The sequence below is a fragment of the Chiloscyllium plagiosum genome, unplaced genomic scaffold, assembly GCF_037043375.1.
Source record: "Chiloscyllium plagiosum isolate Xiang-an unplaced genomic scaffold, Cpla_swu_hap1 HiC_scaffold_22, whole genome shotgun sequence".
NCBI lineage: Eukaryota > Metazoa > Chordata > Chondrichthyes > Orectolobiformes > Hemiscylliidae > Chiloscyllium > Chiloscyllium plagiosum.
This window is the reverse complement of record NW_028270160.1, coordinates 20,437,389-20,463,251: the sequence shown is the minus strand read 5'-3', so window position 1 is coordinate 20,463,251 and position 25,863 is coordinate 20,437,389. Positions and strand designations below refer to the sequence as shown.

The 25,863-nt window shown below is 38.9% G+C and overlaps 1 protein-coding gene across 3 annotated transcripts in view; it reads left to right on the top strand.

Moving 5' to 3' along the window:
- The window catches only part of LOC122561234 (uncharacterized), a 297,608-nt gene extending 289,850 nt beyond the window's left edge, over window positions 1–7,758 (top strand). For all 3 annotated transcript variants that reach the window (XM_087998832.1, XM_087998834.1, XM_087998833.1), the window contains 2 exons: window positions 1,989–2,082; window positions 4,239–7,758. In XM_087998832.1, the coding sequence (XP_087854958.1) occupies window positions 1,989–2,082; window positions 4,239–4,278 (134 nt within the window). In that variant the 3' untranslated portion in view covers window positions 4,279–7,758. The remainder of the gene's footprint in view (window positions 1–1,988; window positions 2,083–4,238) is intronic.
- The last annotated feature ends 18,105 nt before the right edge of the window (window positions 7,759–25,863 follow it).

Genomic DNA, 25,863 nt, shown 5'->3' with positions numbered 1-25,863 from the left:
GATTGGCACGTCAGCAAGCAAGTTCTGGGTGGGATGTCATCTGGACAACTTGCCCACGCCTCCACCACTTAAAGAGCTTTACTGGTCAATAAATTGCTACTGACAGGCTTCAACCTGCTACTGACCAAATTCACAACCTTCCTGACGGGAAAGAGAAGTGTCTGCATTCCCCACAGGAAAACCAAGGAGGTCTACATGCCAAATTGGTGGGGGAGATGGGGCTACATTTGTTCTGGTCTGGGGGAAATTAAGGATACGGATGGTGGACAGGGGAGGGCTGGTGAATGTCCACCCTTGCATCCAGCCCTTCCTGTCACCATGACCTGTGGTCCACACACCACCGAAAAAAAATCCATTGTCAAACTTGTTGCAGCAGCCCTTCATGGTATTGCAGCCTCCAAGCCTCTGGTGATAATTTCCAGAGCCCACAAGCTAGTGGCCAGTGATTGGGCATTAGCTTTTGGAGAGGAAGGTTTCAGTGCTGAGGCTTATCAGGTCTTGTGGCTGATTAAAGCTTGATCTGGTGAGCTTTTGCATTGGTAGGTGCAGGGACATTGAAGAAGCTCACCACCACATTTAATGCAGAGAGTTCTACATCTAGCCCATAGCAAAGAATCTGGTTGTGTAAGGCAATAATTTTAATGGGAGTTTTGCATTAGCCTGAAGGTTACACAGAGAAAATATATTGCTCTTCAGTGTGCACTGAACATTGGGTTCTGCTGGAGAGTTAAAATTGACCTTGGCTCAGCTGGACTAAACAAAGACAAAGACAATCAATAAGCATCCTACCCCAATCATTATCAATATTTTCTAATCAACCTGTTCAGCGATGTTACTACACATCTCTGGTCCAGGTGGCACTGAACCCGGGCCTCCTGGCTCAGAGGTATGGACGCTGCCCATTCATTAAGATATGATATTTATTCGATCAAGGTTCCATGCGGTCACATGCCTTAGATGCAATTAGCACTGTTAATTTGTTTTCATTTTATATAACAATTTATCACCATGGTCTCATTTGTAAGAGTGATTGTGTGTATTTGTAGCTCACAGAGGTTCATTGCTGCACTTTCTGTAGCATGCTGCGATATTCCGGACTTGTCATTGGGGTTTTACATGGTACTTTAACTTCTTACATAACCTCTCCATAACACCCTTAATCTGCGATATACTGTCACCCAGAGAGGAATTGCTGATATGAATTGCCTCAGAAATAGAGAACAATATTCCACTATTTTTAAGCAGCTTTGCATTTGATAATTCATAGCACCTTGGGTTTGTGTTGGTTCTTAGTCTCACTGTACAGCTGAGGAGAAATATTGCAAAGTTATGGACGACATTTCTAATTTATATGTTTTACATTGATATGCACTGTAATTAATTTAAATCTGTTCATATGGGGTGACTGGTGGTTTGGGGGAAGAACAGTTCTCAAGGCTAAAACCAATATGCATAAAAAAGAATCCAGTAATGAAATATATATTAACATAGCATTACCCAATGAATATTTATGCATTTATAACCATCATTCAATACTGAGTTTCATAATGAAATATTCCACTTATATCACCAACCAAACTTTCAGTGCACTTGTAATTAGAGCAGATCTGTTAGAGCTCATGATAGTTTGCTAAAACTGGATTATTTACTGTACTGGATTTAGGTTTACTCCTGTGTCAACCCTATAGCACAATGTCATTTAGTGATTTCAAAATTGGATAATAGCTTCATGAACTGTAGTACTGGCTTCTGATAAATATTTTTCCCTCTTATCTCTTCATTCACTCTGAATTTAAAGTGGAATGCAAATGATTTTTTAAGTAGTGTAGTTAATAAATACGATAGATTCATGCATTATAAGTATTGCTGTAGAATGCTTAAATTCTTATTTAAATTGATACTAATTAATACTAGCAGTTCTTTGTTAGAAGTTACTTTCATATATTTAGCATCTTTGGCATCTTTAGCACTTATTTTGCTCTCTGCAGAGCTATCCTCAACATCAACCACTGATGTTAAACCAGAAGATGGACATCTCATTACCATATCTAAGTTGAAACTGCTTGTTAATAATATGGCCAGGTAAAGTATACCGCACAGCAATAAGTAGTGTAATTTAGTCCATTGTTAAGAGTATTATGGACCTAAATTATGCAGAGACATTACAAATAATGGCAAAAATCATTACTATTCCACTGCAAATTTAATGTTTGTTCAACGTTTGATAGAAGATACTAATGTCACATGCAATACATTTGTAATTAAACATACATTTCTTTCACATCTGAAAGCATTCAAGAGCGGTCCTCCCCTCATCATTTCTTTAGATGAAATATTCACTGATTATCTCTGTTTTACATTTAAACTCTTAAGTGTATGAGGATAATAAAATTCTAAATTGTTTTTATAGCCACAGTAGTTTAATATTAATGATGAATGAAACTTGTCTCAAAACATCAGTAATATTTTTTAATCATCTACCCCTGCCAATACATGCATGCACATTAGGATCTGGGCGAGCTAAACTTGGCACCTTGAACTTGCTGTTCGTTCAATAAGATCGTGGCTGATCTGATTACTTCACATTCCCACCTCCTTCTGATAACTTTTCACCTCCTTGTTTATCAAGATTCTATCTAACTTTGCTTTAAAAATATTCAAGACTTCTAATTCCTTTAGAGGAAGAGAGCTCAAAAGACTCATGACCCAGTGAGAAACAAAATTCTCCTTACCTCTGACTTTTGTGACCCATTATTTTTAAATAGTGACCCTTCTCATTCCAGATTATCCCACAGGAGGCAACATCATTTCCACATCCACCTTGTCACGGCCCCCTCACGATCTGATAGATTTAGTCAGGTTAAACTTTTACTGTTCTAAACTCCAGTGGATATAAGCCTAGCCTGTCCAGCTTTTCCCATTAAAAAATGCATTAATTTGGGGTATCAGTCCAGGAAACCTTTTCTAAACTGCTTCCAACACATTTATACCCTTCCTTAAATAAGGAAACCAATAGTCTATTTGACAGATCACTTAATATATCTATATTCCTTTGTGGCCTCCTTCTGTCGTGTTCACAAAATACTTACCAACTATTTTTGTGTCAACAAATATAGCTACCATACCGTCAGTTCCTTCATCCAAGTCATTCATATAAATTGTAATAAATTGAGGCCCCAGCATTGATCCCTATCATACATCACATATTACATCTTGCCAAATATAAAATGATCCACTTATACCTCTTCTGTTTCCAGTTAGCCAGTCAACCTTCCACACATGCCAATATGTTCCTCTCTACATCATGAGCTTTCTTTTCCCTCAATAACCTTTGATGTGGCACCTTATCAACTGCCAAGGACTGTATTAATCTTACTGATTGCATTTATTTGCTGGTTTAAATGATGTCATCTTTTACACCATGATGTGGAGATACCAATGGAGTGGACAAAGTCAGCAGTCACACAACACCAGATTATAGTCCTTTAAGTTTATTTGAAATCATAACTTTTCAGAGCGCTGCTCCTTTGTCAGGTGAAATGACCTGATGAAGGAGCAGCGCTTTGAAAGCATGTGTTTTCAAATAAACCTGTTGGACTATAATCTGGTATTGTGTGACTTATGACTTCGATCTTTTACACCACCGTTGTTCAGGTTGGTAACTGTTAAACACAAACCTAGTTTTTACTTTTACAGCTGATACATTTATTTCCAATTAAATAATTAAGAGAGACATGTTTTTTTAAAAAAATCCTTTAGAATAACAACTAAAGAAACTTCACAATTTTGTTTTCATATCTGTTCTGGTGTCAGTAAAAGTGGAACCTGTAACTAAGTTCAATTCCAAAAGAACACTTGAACTTGTGATATTTCTTTTAAGTTACAAGCTTCAGACTCTTGGAAATGTTTTTAAAGTGACATAGACAGGTTAAGTATGTTACTTTGAAATTCATACTGATAACTCTTTATAGAATTAAAATATTATTTATCTTAAATTGTTTAATATATACTTCTGTCTTCTGAATTCAAACATCATAAAACCACCCATTCAGTCAAATAAGTTATGTTGATCAATTAATTGAAATTTCAAATAACATTTGTGAAGGAAGAGTTGAACTTAGAAAGTGCCTTTCAAAATCTCAGGACATCTAGATGCTTTTCCCAGTTTTATGAAATGTGGTCCCTGTTTAAGTTAGGAAAGCTGTGGAAGACAGTTTAACAATTTAATTTTATTTTAGGATCAAGAAGATACAATTGGCATACGCCCACACAGTCTAACAGAAAGCAGTCGCTGTGTTGGTCAAATGACTCAATCCACTGACTTCAAGACAAAATCAGAACTTCCAGATTCTACTAATGAAGATAGACGGACTTTGAAAGAACTATGAACTTTAATTCTTTTTAAATGATGGAGTATAATTTTGTTGCCAGTTAGCAAAATTTTAATATCAAATTTGTATGAACACAAAATTCCTGTGCAGTTGCCACCATTTACACCTTCTGTGCTTCCCAGCTTTATGGGACAAATACCATTACCATTCTTATGCAAGAGTCATAAGAAGTGAGTACAAAAGCACTGCTTATCACTTACAAAGAATACTTTCGGACAGGTCTTCTGACCTCACTAACCTGCCCCATTACCTCCACTGCTCCGACAATGTTTCACAACATGCAATGTTCAACTTTATTCTAAATGATGACATCACAAAGGATTGGTGCTGCAATGAGTCTTTGACATAATTTCCTCTTTGCTGGTAAACTTACATTTGGTGATTCTCTCAGTCTGTATGGAAAGGCAAAGGAAACTCATGCTGACACCCTGTGGTATTTCTGTGACCAGTAGAGCCACTTCTGATGTAAATGTACAACAGTTAGTTAATTCAGTAACAAACATAAAGAATAGGAGGTGGAATGTTTGGCCATTGATCATTCTCCACCATTCAAAAAGATCCTGGCTGATATGTTTGGATTTTGAATTCTACATTCCCATCTACCCCACTTCTCCATTCACCATGTCTTTGCATTCCTCATATAAATCCTTGAATAAATTGGAAAAGGTTGAGGCCCCAGCACAGATCCCACCAGGACACCAATGATCACATCAAGCCTATTTTTGCAGACTCCCTACTTTTGGCTAGACAGTCAATCTTCTGTCCATGCTTACACTTACTTCCTCCACCAGGCACTTTTATTTTCTGCAGTAACTTTCGATGTGACAGCATATCAAATGCCTTTTAGAAATTCAAGTACAGTAAATCTACAGGCTCTGTTTTATCCACAGCGTTTCCTACTCCTTCAAAGAATTCCAATTAAATGGTTCATTTTGATTTCCCTCTGAGAAACCAAGCTGACTTTTCATGATTACCTTGAGGTTTCCAAGTGTGCAACTCTAATGTCTTGAATGATTGATTCTAACACCTTCCTCATGACAAATATCAAGCCTACTGGCCTATACTTTCCTGTTTTCTTGAGTAGATAAGTTATATTTGCTACTTTGCAGTCTAATAGAACTTTTCTTGCACCTAGGGATCTATGGAAAATTAAATCTAATGCATCTACAACTTCAGTAACAACCATCTTTTAAGGCCACAGGGTGAAATCCATCTGGACTCAGAGTCAAGTCAGCCTACCTCTCCATCAGTTTGCTTTGTACCACTTCCCTCATGATTATAATTTTGCTAAGTTTCTCTCTTCCTTCCTACTCCTTCCAGCTTGCTTATGGGATGTGGATGTCACTGGTAAGGCCAACATTTATTGCCCATCTCAAAGGTCCCTTGAATTGAATGGATTGCCAGGCCATTTCAGGGCCAAGTTAATAGTCAAGCACATTACTGTAGGTCTGCAGTCACGTGTTGGACAGACCAGAAAACGGTGGCTGATTTCCATCACCAAAGTACAGTAGTGAACCAGATGGATTTTTGTGACAATTGGCAGTATGTACATTAGGCCAGCTGTTAATTCCATTGAATTGAAATTTCACCAATGTCCATGGTGGGATTCAAACCTACATCCTTGGAACAATAGCCTGGGGGTCTGGATTACTGGTCCAGCTTGATTACCACCATGCCAATGCCTCCCCAATTGTTTTAAATCCTTGATAGTGAAAATAGAAGCAAAATGTTTGTTCACTTCGTCTGGTATTTCCTTATTATCTATGATTAACTCCCCATTCTCACACTCTAAAGGACCCATACTCACTTTACTTCCTTTTTCCCTTTTTAAAATATTTGTAGCAACTCTTACTATCTGTTTTTACATTCCTTACTAGCTTCCCTTCACACTGAAATTTCTTTCTTCTGATTAACTTTGAGACATTTCTTTCCATTCTTTATAGGCTGATCAATGACCTGACCTGCGATTTCTCTTTGCAGATTTAGATGCATTGTTCCTTAAGTTTGATGTTTTCCCACACTTAAGATTCAAAAAGTTATAGAGATCGTACAGCACGGAAACAGACCCTTTGGTCCAACTCCACCATGCCATTCAGATATCCTAAATTAATCTAGTCCCATTTGCCAGCACTTGGCCCATATCCCTCTAAACCCTTCCTATTCATATACCCATCCAGATGCTTTTTAAGTGCTGTAATTGTACACGTCTTTAGTGAACGATAGGTTGTAAGTATTGGGGCAGGGGGCAGGAGGCATTGATGGGGGGCCTATGGCCGAGCAGTATTATTGATGGACTGTTAATCCAGAGAACCAATTAATGTCCCAGGGACCTGATTCAATTCCCACCATCGCAGATAGTGGAATTCAAATCCAATAAAAATCTGGAATTAAGAGTCCATCGTCGATTGTCAGGCAAAATCCATCTGGTTCACTAATGTCCTTTTGGGAAGGAAACTGCCAACCTAACTTAATCTAAGCAACATGTGATTCCAAACCAATAGCAATGTGGTTGACTCTTAACTGGCCTCTGGGCAATTAAGGATGGGCATTAAATTCTGGCTGAGCCAGTGATGCCCTCAGCCTGTGAATGAATTTAAACAAAGGCCCTCCCATTTTCTTTATGATAGGAATATACATGTTCTGACTGTTTTGAAATATCAAGCCAGATTTCATTCTGGGATCTGTTTTGTCCGGTAGTAACATTAGCTGGGATCAAAACATCTCCCCCAATGCAATGGCTTCCTTCACCGCGATGTCAGGGTCAGTTTTTACATCCATCCTGCAAACCTGCTGTTATGTAAACAGGCTGTGGGAACTGCAAACCTGTTGGACAATTTGCAGAGACCAACACTCTTACATGTCAAGTGAGAATGTCTGCTCTGGACAACAGGGCCATATTTGACTGAATATCATGGAGCCCTAGTAAAACCAGAGGCTTTGGTAATCAGGAAGAAAGCTCTACACTAGCTGAAGTCATACCTGATGCTAAGGAAGATAGTTGTGGTTGTTGTAGGTCAGTCATCACAGATCCAGGAAACCTCACTAGTTTCTCAGGGTAGTGTCTTTGACTCAATCATCTTCAAGTGCTTCATCAATGACCTTCTTTCCATCATAATGCCGGAAGTGGGCAAGTTCATTGACGATTGTACAATATTCAGCACTATTTGTGACCCCCTCAGATACTGAAGTAATCCTAGTCCATATGCACAAACAGCTGAACAATATCAAGAGTTAAGCTGACAAGTGGTATGTGACATTTGTGGCACACAGTTGCTTTGCAAAGACCATTTCCAACAAAAGTGGATTCAACCATTGCCCCTTGACATTCACAGCATTACAAAATTCCCCCAATATCAACATCCTGAGGGTAACCCTCAGGATGTTGATATTGGGGGAATTTTGTAATGCTGTGAATGTCAAGGGGCAATGGTTGAATCCACTTTTGTTGGAAATGGTCTTTGCAAAGCAACTGTGTGCCACAAATGTCACATACCACTTGTCAGCTCAACTCTTGATATTGTTCAGCTGTTTGTGCATATGGACTAGGATTACTTCAGTATCTGAGGGGGTCACAAATAGTGCTGAATATTGTACAATCGTCAATGAACTTGCCCACTTCCGGCATTATGATGGAAAGAAGGTCATTGATGAAACACTTGAAGATGATTGAGTCAAAGATGATTGAGTTCAACTAGAAGTTGAACTCATTTATCCATATAGGTACTGTGACTACAGCAGCATGTCAAGTAGGAATCCTGCAACAGGTAACTCACTTTCTGACTCCCTAAACCTTGTCTGCCATCTACAAAGCACAAGTCAGGAGTGTGATAGAATATTTCCCACTTAACTGGAAAAGTATAGCTTCCTAACACTAAAGAAGCTTGACAACATCCAGATCAAAGTAGCATCCACAAACATTCACTTCCTACATCACCGACACTTAGTAGCAGCAGTGTGTATTGTCTGCAAGATGTACTGCAGATCCTTATACAGTACCTTCCAAACCATGACCACTTCCATCTAGAAGGTCAGGGGCAGCAAATATGCACAAACACCACCCCCTGCAAGTTCCCCTCCCAGCCACTCACTATCCTGACTTAGAAATATATTGCTATGCCTTCATTGGTGTTGGGTCAAAATCCTGGAACTCTTTAATATTATTGTGGGTCTTACAACATCAAGTGACCTGCAGTGGTTCAATAAAGCAGCTCACCACCACCTTCTCAAGGCCAAGTGGGATGCTGTATAAGTGTTTGACCAACCAGTGAAACCCATGTCCAATGAATGAATATTTAAAAAAAAACTCTGGGCTCATTTACCAGCATCACTCATGCTTGTGTCCCTGACCTCTGATGAAATCAGAAGACTCTATCCTATATGGCATGACTGTCTCCTAAATCAAAGATTCTGGGCAGCTTCCACCGTCCCAGATACTTTGCAGTGCCTGCAGTTCAGTCTCCAACTCATATACTCTGAGCTGAAACTGATGAAATTTCAAACACTTCCATCACAATAGTATCCAGGAGTTCCCATATACTACAGCTTCTTCACATCACCAGAACCACCATCTTTAATGAGTTTTAGTTATTTTATTTTATGACTTACTTACTTAGGATACAAATTGGTGCGAGAAATATAATATGTTAAAATTTAAGCTTAGAAAAGACCTTAACCATTTACAATGGGCTAACCAAACTTTTTTCTCTGTAATACAAAGATCAAAGAACAATACAGAACAGGAACAGGCCCTAGGAACCCCAAGCCTGCGCCAATACGTTTCATCCTTCCACACTAAAACTCTCTTCACTTACAGGATCTGTAACCCTCTATTCTCTTACTATTCATGTATTTGTCCAGGTGCTTCTTGAATGCTGCTATTGTGTCTGCTACCACTACCTTCTCTGGCAACGTGTTCCAGGTACTAACCACTCTTTGTGTGAAAAACTTGCCACGCACATCTCTGTTAAACTCCCTATGCACTACCCCCACCCCGGCACCTTGAACCTGTGTCCCCTTGTAATTGATCCATTCATCAAGAATACTGCAAGAACCAACTGCAATCAGCTTCAACTGTCTGTCATTGACCCTTGTGGTCCTTTTCTAACTTGCTCCTCTCAGTGATGTTATGATCCCAACTTATATTATTTCTGGACAAGTCATTTGCCATACTGAAATTTGGCTTGATAGATCATATATTTTTGTTTTAATGAGGTTGTACTGCAGATTTTGTTTTAACAATAAAATAAGGTTTTTACACGAAAAATGAAGATAAAATGAAATAAAACAAACTATTTAGATGTAATACAAGTTTAAAGATTTCAAACCACAAAGTAAAACACAATCCCATTGATTCCAACAGCAGTCCTTTCCAGTACTCACACCAGAGAGAACTCTCTTCTCCATCACATATATCGGGTTTAGTTAACTGTGCCTCAATTCCCAACCTTGAGAATCCGATAGCCTCTTTTTTGAATCTTCATACATCTGGACTTACATATACTCAGCTTTGAATAGCTCCTTCAGGATTTTAACCAAACAAGTCTGCTGCAGAATTTTAAAACTAAACTCTTAAATTGGGATAATTTATTTTGTAACGATTCTAAACTATCCCCCTCCTTTTAAAACTATTGTTTTGCAAATCCATCTTCAGCCAAGACCTGTACAAAACTGGTCAAACTGAAATCCATAAAACTTTTTGTCAAGCAATGGGTGTTTTTTCTAATCAAAGAAAATATAAATCTCAAACCTAGTAAACTGAAAGGTTAAGTCACAACTGGTTTACTTGGTTCACTCATAAAACCTCTCCAATTGTAAACAAATTCCCATTAACCTCCAAGAACTGTATCTCAGGTTGGTTTGTTTAAATGAAATTACCATGGCTACAATAATTGTTGTTAGTCATCAAATCTCTTCAGAAACATAGAACAAAATGCATATGTCATCAGTTCAAATCCCAACTCTACAATAAATGATATTAAATATATATAAATCACACCCATTTCATCACACTGATGGTGACTGTTTGCTTTGGTGCCCTCACATCATTGCTGTTCTCAGTGATGCTGTCAATCTATCAGGGAGTCCTCACCTCACTTCATTCTCTCAGTGCTGCTGAATGTCTGTTTTAAGGTCCTCATCTTACCCACTCCTCTCAGTTATTGACCTATCTGTCTCAGTGTCCTCACCTTGCCTGCTCCTCTAGGTGATCACCGAGATTAGCTGTCTTGGTAATCTCTCTTTGGCTGCTTCTCTTCTATCCTCTGTTAACGCTGATAACTCTACAGCACTATAGGAAGCACCAGGGATTTGGCAATTAGCCAATTGTTATCCCAACTTGTTACTATGGTTGATACTGAAACAGCTCCACATAAATATCTAATTATTTTGCTTATGTTTGGTCTATGGAATTATTAAAGATAATTTTCTCTTTTCAGTGATGGCACTGTTAAATTATGATTTAATTATATGTAGAAAAGCATATGGAGTGTTATTAAGATGAAATCCTTTATAATATCAAGCTTTTCTTCAGCAAAAATCTTTGATTTTAAGTAGCGTTGATTGTATATATCTTTTCTATGAAGAACCAGTGATGTAAGTGATCCTAATTAATAATTAAGTAATCACTATACCTCAGAAGACTAAAGCAATTCAAGTTTTCCATTCTCAATTATTTCTGTATTAGCACTGATTTATAAAGATCTCTAAATAAATATCTGCATCTGCTGAATGCCCCAGCAGCCACCATGTTTAGTATTCAGTGTGAATAGGACAAACTATGACATGATTAACATTTTTCATTCTAATGAAAATTAAATATACTCTTTCTGATAAATGAAATGTCATTTCAAAAGGTCGCTTAAACCAAATTAGACTGAAGATCAAACCTATCTGTCAATGTATAACATTATTTTGCGATTCATTTACCCACCTTTATGTTGAAAGCTCTGATAATTATAGGTTATTCCAATGTTCTTGCATGGCTTTATTTTAAAAGCTATATTACTCTGAGATGAAAATGAAACCCAGGCAATTGGAATAAGATAGTTTTAAAAGTAAAGGCATCTTAAAAGCACATTGAGCAGTAAATTTTCAGGCCTACCACCTGTCAGAAATGGTGCCAAATAACCTGATGCCTGACAATGTTGCTCTGCCTGTGGTCATGTTCCCTCTATTGGACCTATCACTGAATGAAGACCTTGGAGTTAGGTCTTCAAGGATTCCCAACCTTGAGAATCCGATAGCCTCTTTTTTGAATCTTCATACATCTGGACTTACATATACTCAGCTTTGAATAGCTCCTTCAGGATTTTAACCATTTAAAAGGCTGTTTGACATCCTCTGACATATCTAGGAGACAGCCTGTTAATTCCTGGAGAACCAAAGATAGCATGTCTGAATTCACCACATCAGCTGATTGCCTGACCAAAGACATTTCTTTTCATTATGTCAGATACAGGAAAGTTCCTCCAGTATCCACAAACTCATCCTGGGCTACTGCCTCTTCAGCTTCTTCCTGCCCAGCCCAAAACCTTCAGAGTCAGGTTCTCCAACCCCTTGCCTTGTTACTGCTATTCCTGTAGTGTAGAGATGCTGGACCACCTACTATTGTGGCCCTTGAGTGCTGCCGCCCTGCATCATAGTGCTTGATACATAGGCTAGGCCTTAAATTCAACAGGGTCTCACACTAGATACACCTGGCATGACTTTGCTCTGTTTATTATTTAAACGGAGATGTGAAAGGGAGCCTTAGTCCACTTCAAGCAGTGGGACTGGGGAAGAGGGAAGTGTTCTGTGTTGCTGGTCTGTTCCAGGTGACATCCTATTGGCCATGATTATAGCTTCTCACAGCCTCAGTCACTAAAGGGCCTACTAGAAGTGGGTGGGTCACCTACAGGAAGTGGAAGCCTCATTTTGTGAATCCACATCTGACAGTTTTGGGATCTTAATTGTACTTCAATTTGGATCTGAGTAGGGGCATTTCTCTGATCTCTCGATGACAGCTGTCATGAGGATGAAGAAACCCTCCATGATAGAGGAATGATTACATCTGGAATTCCCCAACTCCAGACCCTACAAAGTCCCTCCAAATCTCCATCTTGAAACCCTTTGGTGCCAGGCTATAATCCATGTCCTGTTGTCACCTGATGGTTAAGTACAGCATTTTACCAGTTTTGGGAGGGCATGCCAACAAGGCCTGTCTATTAAAATATCCCAAGGCTCAAACCTGGGCTTTGGTTTGAATTTACTTCCTGAGTAGATTGATATGTACAGTATACAAATTCAATAGGTAATATTCAGCACAACTGTCTAATATACAGGTCAGTCGTGCATCTTGCAATCTCTCCGATCACACAATAATATGGACACTTGTTGGAGAGGTCAGGTTGGAATAGTTGTCGCTTGTAGCTTGTCTCCTGATGTGCCAATACAAAATCTTGTGTAAGGTACAACTGCTGTAAACTTTGCATTCCTACCTTTGCTGGGGGATTTGTGCTTCTCCATTTGACCCAGATGTCCCCCCCCCCAGTGGTTCCACTATCATGTCCGACATAGCAAGTTGTTGTGAAGCAAATGGAGTAGAATCAGAAAACAGTAACTTTTCTGAGAAGTTAAATAAAACAGAATGTCCTCAGCTATTAGTTTTCCAGACAAGGAAAGATGGCCACAGATGTCACTTAAAGAAATATGAAAATTAAAGCACGGGTTTTATAACATATACAAACCTGAACACCAAAGACTTTTCTATTCTTTACTTTAGCACGGGCTTGTCAAGTTACATTTTCTGAAATGCGAACATATATGGAATCATTCACTGCAATATGAACTTACCAGATACCTGGGAATAATGAGGCAATGATTACCTTCTCTTGTAATCTGTTGTTTTGGCAAAGTTAGACATTTGCAACAGCATATCAATTTTACCTTTGAAACCTGTACTAGATGTACCTATTTTCAGAAAAGGTGACATCAGATTGTACATTTCTGACAATTTTGCACAGTGAAGCTTAGACATTGTTCACTTTTACCATACATATACTTTGAGTATCTGTAGCCACCTAGTCTTTCGCTGGAAAGGATTCTGTATGATCAGATTTTGCTAAGAATAAACTAAATATACCTTGATAGAATCAAGGTTTCCCATATTGTATTTCTCTGAACTCCATTTTTTGGCATTAGAGCTGGTAACAAATATTCCTTTGCATAATTCACATATATGATGGTAAAGAGGTTTGGTTAGCTCAGTGGGCTGTCTTGCGGTACAGAGTGACACTAACATCACAGGTTCAGTTCCCATACTAGCTGAGGTCACCATGAGGACCCTGTCTTCTCAACTTTGCTCCTCACTTGAGGATTGCTGCCCCTCAAGTTAAAGTACCACCAGACACCCCCTCTAATGAGAGTGCATCCCTATGGAATTATGGAACTTTACCTTTTTTATTATGATTTATGAAGAAGCTGAATAGAATGGCAACACTTTAACAACTGGCTTCTGACTGAATATCTTACTGCAGTCTTAAATTAGCACTCTAACATAAAAGTATTGTGTAAGCTACACTCAAGTGACAAAGGATAACCCGTTCTGTCAGATTTCTAAACAGTCTTGGCATCATTAATTTGGATTATCGTTCTCTACAATCTCTTTGTGCCTGACCGTCTGAATATTCTTCCCATGTTCTTCTCACTAATTATAAATAAACTCACTTTCTCATCCAAACAATTTTAATGGGCTGTCAAATTTATCAAGCATTTCCATTTTAACTTCTAGTATCTCGGAGCAGTTTTAAAATTCCATTAACAACTTTGAGTGACAAACTGGGCCTATTGTACTTGAGCAATGTCTAAAATTTCACAAAGTGGTGTGGGTGTTGAGAGGTTTGTACTGTTGTAATGACTATCTATCACTTACTAAGTAATTATGAATCTAGATTACTGATGTGCTTCAACATAGATAAATTAATCATTCTTTAATGTTTCAATGAATCTCTATACCCACATTTTTAAGTTTTCATTCACTTCAGGAAATGAGTCATAAATAAATAAGCATGTGAATGCTTTGTGGTCAATTAAGTGGCAGCATTTGCTAAATATTCCAATACACTACACTGCTTAATACAAAGGTTGAATTACATACCTGCACATACAAAGCCAAGTGTTCATCCTCTGTCTGATGTGACCAACACTTGATCATTTTCTTGATGGTTCCTTTCACTTTGCCATTTCATGCCATTGTGAATGAACTACCTTTGAGAATGAGGAAAAAGCAAAATCTCAACCTTGAATGGGTGCCACCCATTTACATTTGCAATTAATCATCCATTCGCTTGTTCTTGTTACATACCACTGTTTGCTGTTTCTGTTTTTATTGTCAAAATCAATATTTGCTGTTCATGGCTGATGTTCATCAAAAATAAGACATGCCTGTTTCACATTCATTTTATCAACAATAGTTTCTTGAAGTGATTTCTAAATAGTAATGTAGGAGGGTTGGAAGGAAATTTCATTTACAGCCAGTGTTGGCAAAACGCACCAATTTCCTTTGTGATGGAGTAGCTTCTTGTGCATGGCAACATGATGGTAATTGTTCTAAAGAACATGTAAGGATACATATTCTGAGCCTCCAATCCCTGCCCTGAAGAAATAGGATAGAATTGCATTGATTATTTTTCCCATTGATTTGCAGACTAGTTAAAACCCCTTTGTGATCCTTGCCCTGATCATGACGAGAGAGGGCACTGGGAAGTCGATTGGTTGATTAAAGGATTCCCTGCATGGGTGTAGCTCTTAAAGGGCTATTTATGTGGCTTTCTGTTGACAGAAAGAATGTGTTACATAAATATTAAGTAGCTCAGAGGAAAAAAACAGAAGGGACTAGCTCCGATTTTGGTTTTGGCAATGGAAGTACTGGTACAGCAAGTCCAAAGAGGAAAGACAACACTGGTTAGGACTGAGCACGAGGAACTCTGTGGGAGCAGGTGTCTGAACAGATCAAGTCCAGTGAACTGAAATCAAATTATTAAAAATAGTCTCACAGCCTCAGGAAGGTTACAAAGTTAAGATTGCCCAGTATTTGCTCAGACAAGGTAAATGGGCAAAGTATGTATGCCTCAAGGTTTCCTCCAACCTGTTACAGCTTGACTGAGATCACATACAAAGCACCAAAGCAGGAGCTCCTTCACAGAACCACTGGCAGATCGCTGCTTGTAAATTTTTGCAGTGACATCTGTTAAAATTACTTAAAATACTCTCAAAGATTACAGGCAAAACATGTTATTCTGCATTTTGGGGATTAGCTAATGATGAGCTTTATTGTTGTCGAACCCTAAAGCTTATTAAACTGACACATGTCAATTTAGGAAATGGAAAATATCCCTAATGTAGTTTTTGTGGACATCCAAAACATTCAGGTCAATTATGGTGCAATTTACTTTGTTTCAAACTATAAATTGGTCCCCAAGTTCATATTAATATTGCATTCATGGCAGTGGTAATAGTTTGAATCTGCAAACCCTCTATACTATTGCTACAGTCATAGCATGACAGCAGCCTTTCACACAAAGCTCTCTTCACTACCCTAACATTACAACTTGAACATAACCTCAGAAAAATATCTAGGATGGCATGGTGGCTCAGTGGTTGGTACTGCTGCCTCACAACAGCAGGGTCCTGGGTTTGATCCCAGCCTCAAGCAACTGTCTGTGAGGAGTTTGCATATTTTCCCTGTGTCTGCGTGGGTTTCCGCTGGGTGCTCCAGTTTCCTCCCACAGTCCAAAGATGTGCAGGTTAGATGGTTTGGCTGTGGGCAGTACAGGGATAGAGTAGGTGGATGAGTCTGGGTGGGATGCTCTTTGGACAGTCGGTCTGGACTCAGTGGGTCGAATAGCCTTCTTCCACACTGTGAGGATTCTATGATTCTAACTCTACACAACTATCACTATACAAAATGACTAATTGATATCAAATCATAGTTCATGTTGTTTGATAGTCTTGTAAACTGCACTGTTTTGTAGGCAATTTCAACTGAAATATCTCACATTAAGGACCAGCTTTACAACTTTACTCTTCCAGCTGAGCATAGGAAAAACTCGTTTTGGAAATCCTGGCATGATCCAGATTTTTGATTCTGATCATTTAAATTAACAGATACAAATCCTTGGGCTCTCTTTGGCGTATGTGGTGGACAAAGTTTCACGCAAGGAGAAAATAATCAGAAATAATCCGTGGGCGGCACCGTGGCACAGTGGTTAGCACTGCTGCCTCACAGTGCCAGAGACCCGGGTTTAATTCCCGCCTCAGGCGACTGACTGTGTGGAGTTTGCACGTTCTCCCTGTGTCTGCGTGGGTTTCCTCCGGGTGCTCCGGTTTCCTCCCACAGTCCAAAGATGTGCAGGTCAGGTGAATTGGCTATGCTAAATTGCCCGTAGTGTTAGGTAAGGGGTAAATGTAGGGGTATGGGTGGGTTGCGCTTCGGCGGGTCGGTGTGCACTTGTTGGGCCGAAGGGCCTGTTTCCACACTGTAATTGTAATCTAATGTAATCTAATCTAATCCCTTTTCATTATATTCTTTGGGACTGGATTCAAGTACAGTCCTGAAAATGAAACAATGATGCCCTGCTTAAAGAGCTACTGATATTTAAAATGCACCAACTTTGTTTAATTTTGTCAGCTTTTAATTAATGTTGTATTATTTTTTAAAATTCTTTTTTGGTGTCTGTTTAGAAGGTATTTCAATTAACCTGTGAAAATCTAGGAAATATTTCTTTGTCTAACAATCAGTCTTCGACAAATTACATTTCTACTCATCCATACACAATCTAAAATTGTCTCTTCTTTTAGCTTGACACAAAATATAGTGCTTCCAATCAGTTATTGGTCCTATGAAGAAGAAAAAGCATTTTCTTTTTTTTAACTGTTTCTTACTGTGAGAATTTGGACTCTGATTGCAATATATTGAGTCTTGCTGCTATACACTTAATCTATAATGTTATCTAATAATGTGTCTGTTCATTAACTCTTTGCTTATCCTCATAGATCTAATTGACCAAGCCAATTTATTCATAGAGCAGGAGAACTGTGAAAATTAATCACTAATGTTCTGTGTAGAATTTTTAAGATTGATAAGGCTCTTTGAGAGAGAGAGAGAGAGAGAGAATATTAGGCTGGTTCTTGGGCACACTGAGAGTGCAGTGGGAATATAAATTTGGTTATGCATTCCTGGTCAGTAGTTTGATTCTACATATTTACATCTGTTCTTTGTATTAGAAGATTAACTAAAGATCATTTGTTTCAACAAGATCATAGGAGGGCGTTAACTGCTAAGGTTTTGATTATTTTTTAAAAAATCTACTTGATAACCTCCTCCAAAAGCTGGTTCCATAATTGTCTGACATCTGTGCTTGAAATGTAGTGATTGTTTTCAAATTTTATCTCTAACCCCACCTTCCCATTTTTGGCAAATCTTATGACCTGCACCTGGGCATGGACTGACAAAATACATATAAGATGGGGGATTTAAGAGACTGAGGGTGCCGGGATATAAATAGTCACTTATTGATCAAGATGTAAGTACTGAAATTAATACAACATTTTGCTTGCATTCTCACATGCATTTGATGTATTAGTATTTTTCAGAATTAAAAGAAAAGGTTTAATGTTTTCCATAGCCTATCATGCATTTTACATGCTTCCCTCATGCCGACACCTGTGGGTGTGCTACAAATTGTAATAACTTGGATAACAATTATTAAAGGTTTTACTTTATCCTGTTTGAACCGGTTTTTGACATGCCCTAAAATGTGAATATAAATTGATTGACACTTCTGTCTTCTAACAAGTTAAAAAATGCAATACATGCAGCTTGCAGAGCAGTTTTAACAGAGGTGGAAGTCTAAAGTCTATTAGTCCAGTTTTCAAAATAGAAACATCTGGAGACCTGATTCTGAATTCACCCGAGGGAAAGAAGTTAGAGAGTTCATGCTATTACTGGTCACAATTCTGATATGTTTTTGAAGTTCTAGTAGAAGAACATTCATCAATCTATGAAACAAATCAGAGAGTGCACCTTTAACAGACTGGGACTGTGCTTGTGCATGCTGGAAATGCCTTTCAGTAGTTTATGTGGTTGAAGATTAAGTTACATATAAGAAACAATATTGGTTCGGAAAGACAAATTGATGCAATTGCAAACTTACTGCAAATCTAATTTTGGAATGGTAATCAAGTATGAGTTACAAATTTTAAAAGCTTGTTTATAAATAATGCTAACAATGGAAATAATATATAGAAATTTTATATATCATTCATAATAAGTAATGGCAATAGAAGGAACTGAATGACATAAAGTTAAAACATAGAATTAATTAAACATTTTCCTTAATTATGTTTTTGTTTCCCTCACTAAAATACATTGTGTGAAAAGGTAGAATTTTATTTTGCAGTATACACCCACGAATAAATGTGTTGTATCTGGTTGAGCGTAAATTCCTTCATAGGACTTTTTCTACCCTGTGGCAATGGTGATTCCAGCATGCAAAGGTAATAATACTTGGTGAGTGGTAATTACTTTAATGACATGACATATAACACAGTATTTCAACCTTTTTTGGGGTTATTGCCTTTTGATACAAATACCGATCCATTTAAAGTAGTAAGGAAAAGACAGCTGTACAAAACCTTAGCTGACATTTTAATAGAAACATGTTGGAAGGACTGCTGAATAAAAGGAAAATGTAATATCGTTTTCACAACATTATTCTCTCAACAAATACCATTCTTTCCATTGCTATCCTAATTAATAGTGGACAATGACTATTTCCCAAAGAACAATAACTAATGCCCTACAGAAGTAATACCCTATGGGCAACATAATGACAAAAAAAAAGACTATATAAAGCAAGGACTACTTTTCTCTTTCATTACGGTGGCAGGGTGGCTCATTGGTTTGCAGTGCTGCCTCACAGTGTCAGGGACCCAGGTTCAATTCCAGCCTTGGGTGACTGTGTGGAGTTTGCACATTCTCCCCGTGCCTGCGTGGGTTTCCTCCGGGTGCTTCGGTTTCCTCCCACAGTCTAAAGATGTGCAGGTCAGGTGAATTGACCGTGATAAATTGCCCATAGTGTTAGGTGCATTAGTCAGAGGGGAATGGGTCTGGGTGGGTTACTGTTTGGAGGGTCGGTGTGGACATAGAGTCATAGAGGTGTACAGCATGGAAACAGACCCTTCGGTCCAACCCGTCCATGCCGACCAGATATCCCAACCTAATCTAGTCCCACCTGCCAGCACCCAGCCCATATCCCTCCAAACCCTTCCTATTCATATACCCATCCAGATGCCTCTAAAATGTTGCGATTGTACCAGCCTCCACCACTTCCTCTGGCAGCTCATTCCATACACGTACCACCCTCCGTGTGAAAAGGTTGCCCCTTAGGTCTCTTTTATATCTTTCCCCTCTCACCCTAAACCTATGCCCTCTAGTTCTGGACCAGGTAACTAGGGAGAAAATAGGGCCCCTCAAAGATCCGCAAGGCGGCTTTTGTGTGGAGCCGCAGAAAATAGGGGAGATACTAAATGAGTATTTTGCATCAATATTTACGTGGAAAAGGATATGGAAGATATAGACTGTAGGGAAATAGATGGTGACACATTGCAAAATGTCCAGGTTACGGAGGAGGAAGTGCTGGATGTCTTGAAACGCATAAAGGTGGATAAATCCCCAGGACCTGATCAGGTGTACCCGAGAACTCTGTGGGAAGCTAGCGAAGTGATTGCTGGGCCTCTTGCTGAGATATTTGTATCATCAATAGTCACAGGTGAGGTGCCGGAAGACTGGAGGTTGGCTAACATGCTGCCACTGTTTAAGAAGGGTGGTAAGGACAAGCTAGGGAACTATAGACTAGTGAGCCTGACGTTGGTGGTGGCCAAGTTGTTGGAGGGAATCCTGAGGGACAGGATGTACATGTATTTGGAAAGGCAAGGACTGATTAGGGATAGTCAACATGGCTTTGTGCATGGGAAATCATGTCTCACAAACTTGATTGAGTTTTTTGAGGAAGTAACAAAGAGGATTGATGAGGGCAGAGCAGTAGATGTGATCTATATGGATTTCAGTAAGGCGTTCGACAAAGTTCCCCATGGGAGACTGATTAGAAAGGTTAGATCTCACGGAATACAGGGAGAACCAGCATAATCACCCTATTATTCTTACAGATAGCTGAGATCTCCTTACAAATTTGTTTCTCAATTTCACTCTGACTATTGGGGGGGTCTATAATATAATCCCAATAAGGTGATCATCCCTTTCTTATTTCTCAGTTTTACCCAAGCAACTTTCCTGGATGTATTTCCAAGAATATCCTCCCTCAGCACAGCTGTAATGCTATCCCTTATCAAAACTGCCACTTCCCTTCCTCTCTTGCCTCCCTTTTTATCCTTCCTGTGAAAGGTGGTGGTGGAGGGTAGTTTTTCAGACTGGAGGCCTGTGACTAGTGGAGTGCCACAAGGATCGATGCTGGGTCCTCTACGTTTTGTCATTTACATAAATGATTTGGATGCGAACATAAAAGGTACAGTTAATAAATTTGCAGATGATACCAAAATTGGAGATGTAGTGGACAGCAAAGAGGGTTACCTCAGTTTACAACAGGATCTTGACTAGATGGGCCAATGGGCTAAGAAGTGGCAGATGGAGTTTAATTCAGATAAATGTGAGGTGCTGCATTTTGGGAAAGCAAATCTTAGCAGGACTTATACACTTAATAGAAGGACTTGTTGGGCCAAAGGACCTGTTTTCACACTGTAGGGAGTCAAATCTAATGTAGTGGCCTTCTTAAGCTGTTATTTTATCTTATAATTCAGAATTTGAGCATTGGTGAAAAGAAGACAGAGTTTGTGGAGTCTTTTCATCTTGTACTCATCAGGACATTTCACAAGATTACAAACTCATTGAGAAAACTAACCTATCCCTAAATTCAAGGGAAAGAAAGCAACACATCCCATTTCCCCCTTAAATTTGTATTCTTGTGAAATGTCCTGATGATCACAAGATGAAAGGATTCCACAAAATGTGTCTTCTTTTCAGCAATGCTCAAGGTCGGAGTTATAAATTATAATAATTCCCTAAGAGGTTCAAGGGGGGCCACAATGTTAATTTGGTGTAATGAAAGAAAAAACGGCCCTTGCTTTATTTTTTGGCATTATTTTTCACATGGGGAATTATTTTGTAGGGCATTGGTTATTGTTCTTCAGGGAATGGACATTGCTATTAATGTGGACAACAATGGGAAGAATGGTATTTGTTGTCTAGTGAAGCAAAATTATCTTTGTCTGCTCTGAATTGTATAAATATGAGCAAAATGGTTGCCTGTTATTATTTCTTATTTACATGTACATAGAATAAAAAATAGTTAAAGATTTAAGTGCTGGAAGACTGGAGGTTGGCTAACATGGTGCCACTGCTTAAGAAAGATGGTAAGGACAAGCCAGGGAACTGTAGACCAGTGAGCCTAATGTCGGTAGTGGGCAAGTTGTTGGAGGGAATCCTGAGGGACAGAATCTACATGTATTTGGAAAGACAAGGACTGATTAGGGATAGTCAACATGGCTTTGTGCATGGGAAATAATGTCTCACAAACTTGACTGAGTTTTTGGAAGAAGTAACTAAGAGGATTGATGAGAGCAGAGCGGTAGATGTGATCTATATGGACTTCAGTAAAGTGTTTGACAAGGTTCCCCATGGGATACTGGTTAGCAAGGTTAGATCTCATGGAATAATACAGGGTGAACTAGTCATTTGGATACAGAACTGGCTCAAAGGTAGAAGACAGAGGGTGGTTATGGGGGTTGTTTTTCAGTGGAGTGCCACAAGGATCGGTGCTGGGTCCTCTTCTTTTTGTCATTTACATAAATGATTTGGATGCGAGCATAAGAGGTACAGTTAGTAAGTTTGCAGATGACACCAAAATTGGAGATGTCGTGGACAGCAAAGAAGGTTACCTCAGATTACAATAGAATCTTGATCAGATGGGCCAATGGGCTGAGAAGTGGCAGATGAAGTTTAATTCGGATAAATGTGAGGTGCTGCATTTTGGGAAAGCAAATCTTAGCAGGACTTAATGGTAAGGTCCTAGGGAGTGTTGCTGAACAAAGAGACCTTGGAGTGCAAGTTCATAGCTCCTTGAAAGTAGAGTCACAGGTAGATAGGATAGTGAAGAAGGTGTTTGGTATGCTTTCCTTTATTGGTCAGAGTATTGAGTACAGGAGTTGGGAGGTCATGTTGCGGCTCTACAGGACATTGGTTAGGCCAGTGTTGGAATATTGCATGCAATTCTGGTCTCCTTCCTATCGGAAAGATGTTGTGAAACTTGAAAGGGTTCAGAAAAGATTTACAAGGATGTTGCCAGGGTTGGAGGATCTGAGCTATAGGGAGAGGCTGCACAAGCTGGGGCTATTTTTCCTGGAGCGTCAGGGGCTGAGGGGTGACCTCATAGAGGTTTACGAAATCACGAGGGGCATGGATAGGATAAATAGACAAAATCTTTTCCCTGGGGTCGGGGGAGTCCAGAACTAGAGGGCATAGGTTTAGGGTGAGAGGGGAAAGATATAAAAGAGAGCTAAGGGGTAACTTTATCGCACAGAGGGTGATACGTGTATGGAATAAGCTGCCAGAGGATGTGGTGGAGGCTGTTACAATTGCAACATTTAAGAGGCATTTGGATGGGTATATGAATAGGAAGGGTTTGGAGGGATATGGGCTGGGTGCTGGCAGGTAGGACTAGATTAGGTTGGGATATCTGGTCGGCATGGACGGGTTGGACCGAAGGGTCTGTTTTCATGCTGTACATCTCTATGACTCTATGACTATTTCCCACTAAAGCTCTGTATCATATTCTCTGAATAGGAATCACTGGAGGCAGGGAGGGTCCCAGAGGACTAGAAAATCGCTAATGTAACACCACGCCCCCTCCCCACCACATTTAAAAAGGGAATAAGGCAAAAGATGGAAAATTACAAGCCAATTAGCGTTGCCTTGGTCATTGGTAAGATTTTGGAATCCATTGTGAAGGATGAGATTTTTGAATATTTGGAATTGCATGATAGAATAGAGCAAAGCCAGCTCGGTTTCATCAAGGGAATCTGACAAATGTGTTAGAATTCTTTGAGGAGGTAATGAGCAGGTTAGACGAAGGAAAGCCAATAGATGATATCCACCTGGACATCAAGAAGGCTTTTGATAAGTTATCACACAGGAGGCTGCTGAGTAAGATAAGGGCCCATGGTGTTAGAGCCAAGCTGTTAGCATGGATTAAAGAGTGAGTGAGGATAAAAGGGTCCTTCTCAGGACGGCAGTTGGTGACCAGTGGTGTTCCCCAGGGGTCAGTGTTGGGATCACAACTTTTCGTTTTATACATTAATGATCTGGATGCAGAAACTGAGGGCATTCTAGCTAAGTTGGCAGATGATAGAAAGATAGATGGAGGGGCAGGGTTGAGGAGGCAGGGTGGTTGCAGAAGGATTTGGACAGGTTAGGAGAGTGGGCAAAGAAGTGGTAGATGGGGTACAACATGGCAAAGAGTGAGGTCATGCACTTTGGTAGGAAGAATAGAGGCATGGAGTTTTTTTTTCTAAATGAGTTGAAAATGCAGAAATCTGAAGTGCAAAGAGACTTAGGAGACCTTGTCAGAATTCTCCTAACATAAAATTACAGGTTGAGTCAGTTGTTTGGAAGTCAAATACAATGTTGGCGTTTATTTCAAGAGGACAAGAACATAAAAGCAGGGATGCACTTCTGAGGCTTTTTAAGGCTTGGGTCAGACCACATTTCGAGTATTGTGAGCACTTTTGGGCCCCATACCTCTGGAAGGAAGAGGTTCACGAGAATGATCTCAGTAATGAAAGGCTTAACATGTAGAACATTTTCATAAATAGTCATGCATTGCCACAAGTGCCATTCAATGTAATTTTAGATGAGGTTGCAGAAGCAAAAAAATGGTACTGACTATTAAGTTAAAAATCACACAACACCAGGTTATAGTCCAATAGGTTTATTTGGAAGCACTAACTTATGATCCTGCTCCACAGCTACCAGATGAAGGAGCAGCACTCCAAAAGCTTATACTTCCAAATAAATCTATTGGACTTTAGCCTGATTCTTAACTTTGTCCACCCCTGTCCAATACCAGCACCTCCACATCATGGCGATTAAAGTCTAGGCAGAGTAATGCAGAGACCTTTGTTGCAAGAACCAACCTTGATTTTTTTCCTACAGGGAACTTTGTTTGGGATTTGTTGTTTTCCACTGTCATTGATAATAAACTCTATGCTTGTAGTTCATCTTTCTTAATAGCCAGCTGATAATAAAAGATATCATACAATAGATGCTCATCTACAAATTCTCTTAGCACATCTCCTAACTGACTCACATGCCAATGTACAGATTTTTCAATGAATTCACTCCATTCATGCTCATGATCTACAAAACTGGCATGGTGCAGGGACAAAGCAATGTAAATCAGCAGGGAGAATTTATATTTTATCAAAGTGAGATTATCAGTTATTATAAAGAAAAAAGATCACACCAAAGATATTTCTCTTAGTGTTTTTAATATGTGACCTGTGTTTTCAAACCTGTAAATTATATAATACAACATGTGAAAGTATGAGGTCATGCACTTTAGTAGGAAGAATAGAAGCACGGAGTTTTTTTTTCCTAAATGAGTTGAAAATGCAGAAATCTGAAGTGCAAAGAGACTTAGGAGACCTTGTCAGAATTCTCCTAACATAAAATTACAGGTTGAGTCAGTTGTTTGGAAGTCAAATACAATGTTGGCGTTTATTTCGAGAGGACGAGAACATAAAAGCAGGGATGCACTTCTGAGGCAAATTATAACTAGATTTATCTACAACCATGTAATCGTATGTTAAAATGTTTTGTTAATTATTAGAAGTTGGAACTACAAAAGAATGATTTTCTAGAAATAAGATATGCAAATTATTGCTTTAAAATTTCACTTATTTGCTGACTTAAACTTCCTTATATTCATTTATGAAATTGGCCCTTCATCTGAAAGACATCATGTTCTAGAACTTAAATATGTGTAGCTCAATGTTAACTTGGAAAGTGATACAATAAGCTATTTTTATCATGATTGAATGTGACATTTTAGACCAATTTAAGTGATGTCTAGTGCATAGAATGTCAAAAATGAACAGAGGTTACAGTTTAACTTTTGAAATGCAACATTAGGGAATAATGCCAGAATTGTTTGCAAAGATTGTAAAAGACATGGGAAATAAATTTATGTTCAAGAAAATATTTATTTCAATTTAATATTTCTATTATGAATTTGTGTAAATACACTTCTGTTTATTTTGCTATGATTTAGTTTTAGAGTGACTTGACTGCAAGCTAATTTAAGACTAAAGGCTATGAATTATGATTTTGTAAGGCTATGAAAATGTGACACAATGCTCATGACGT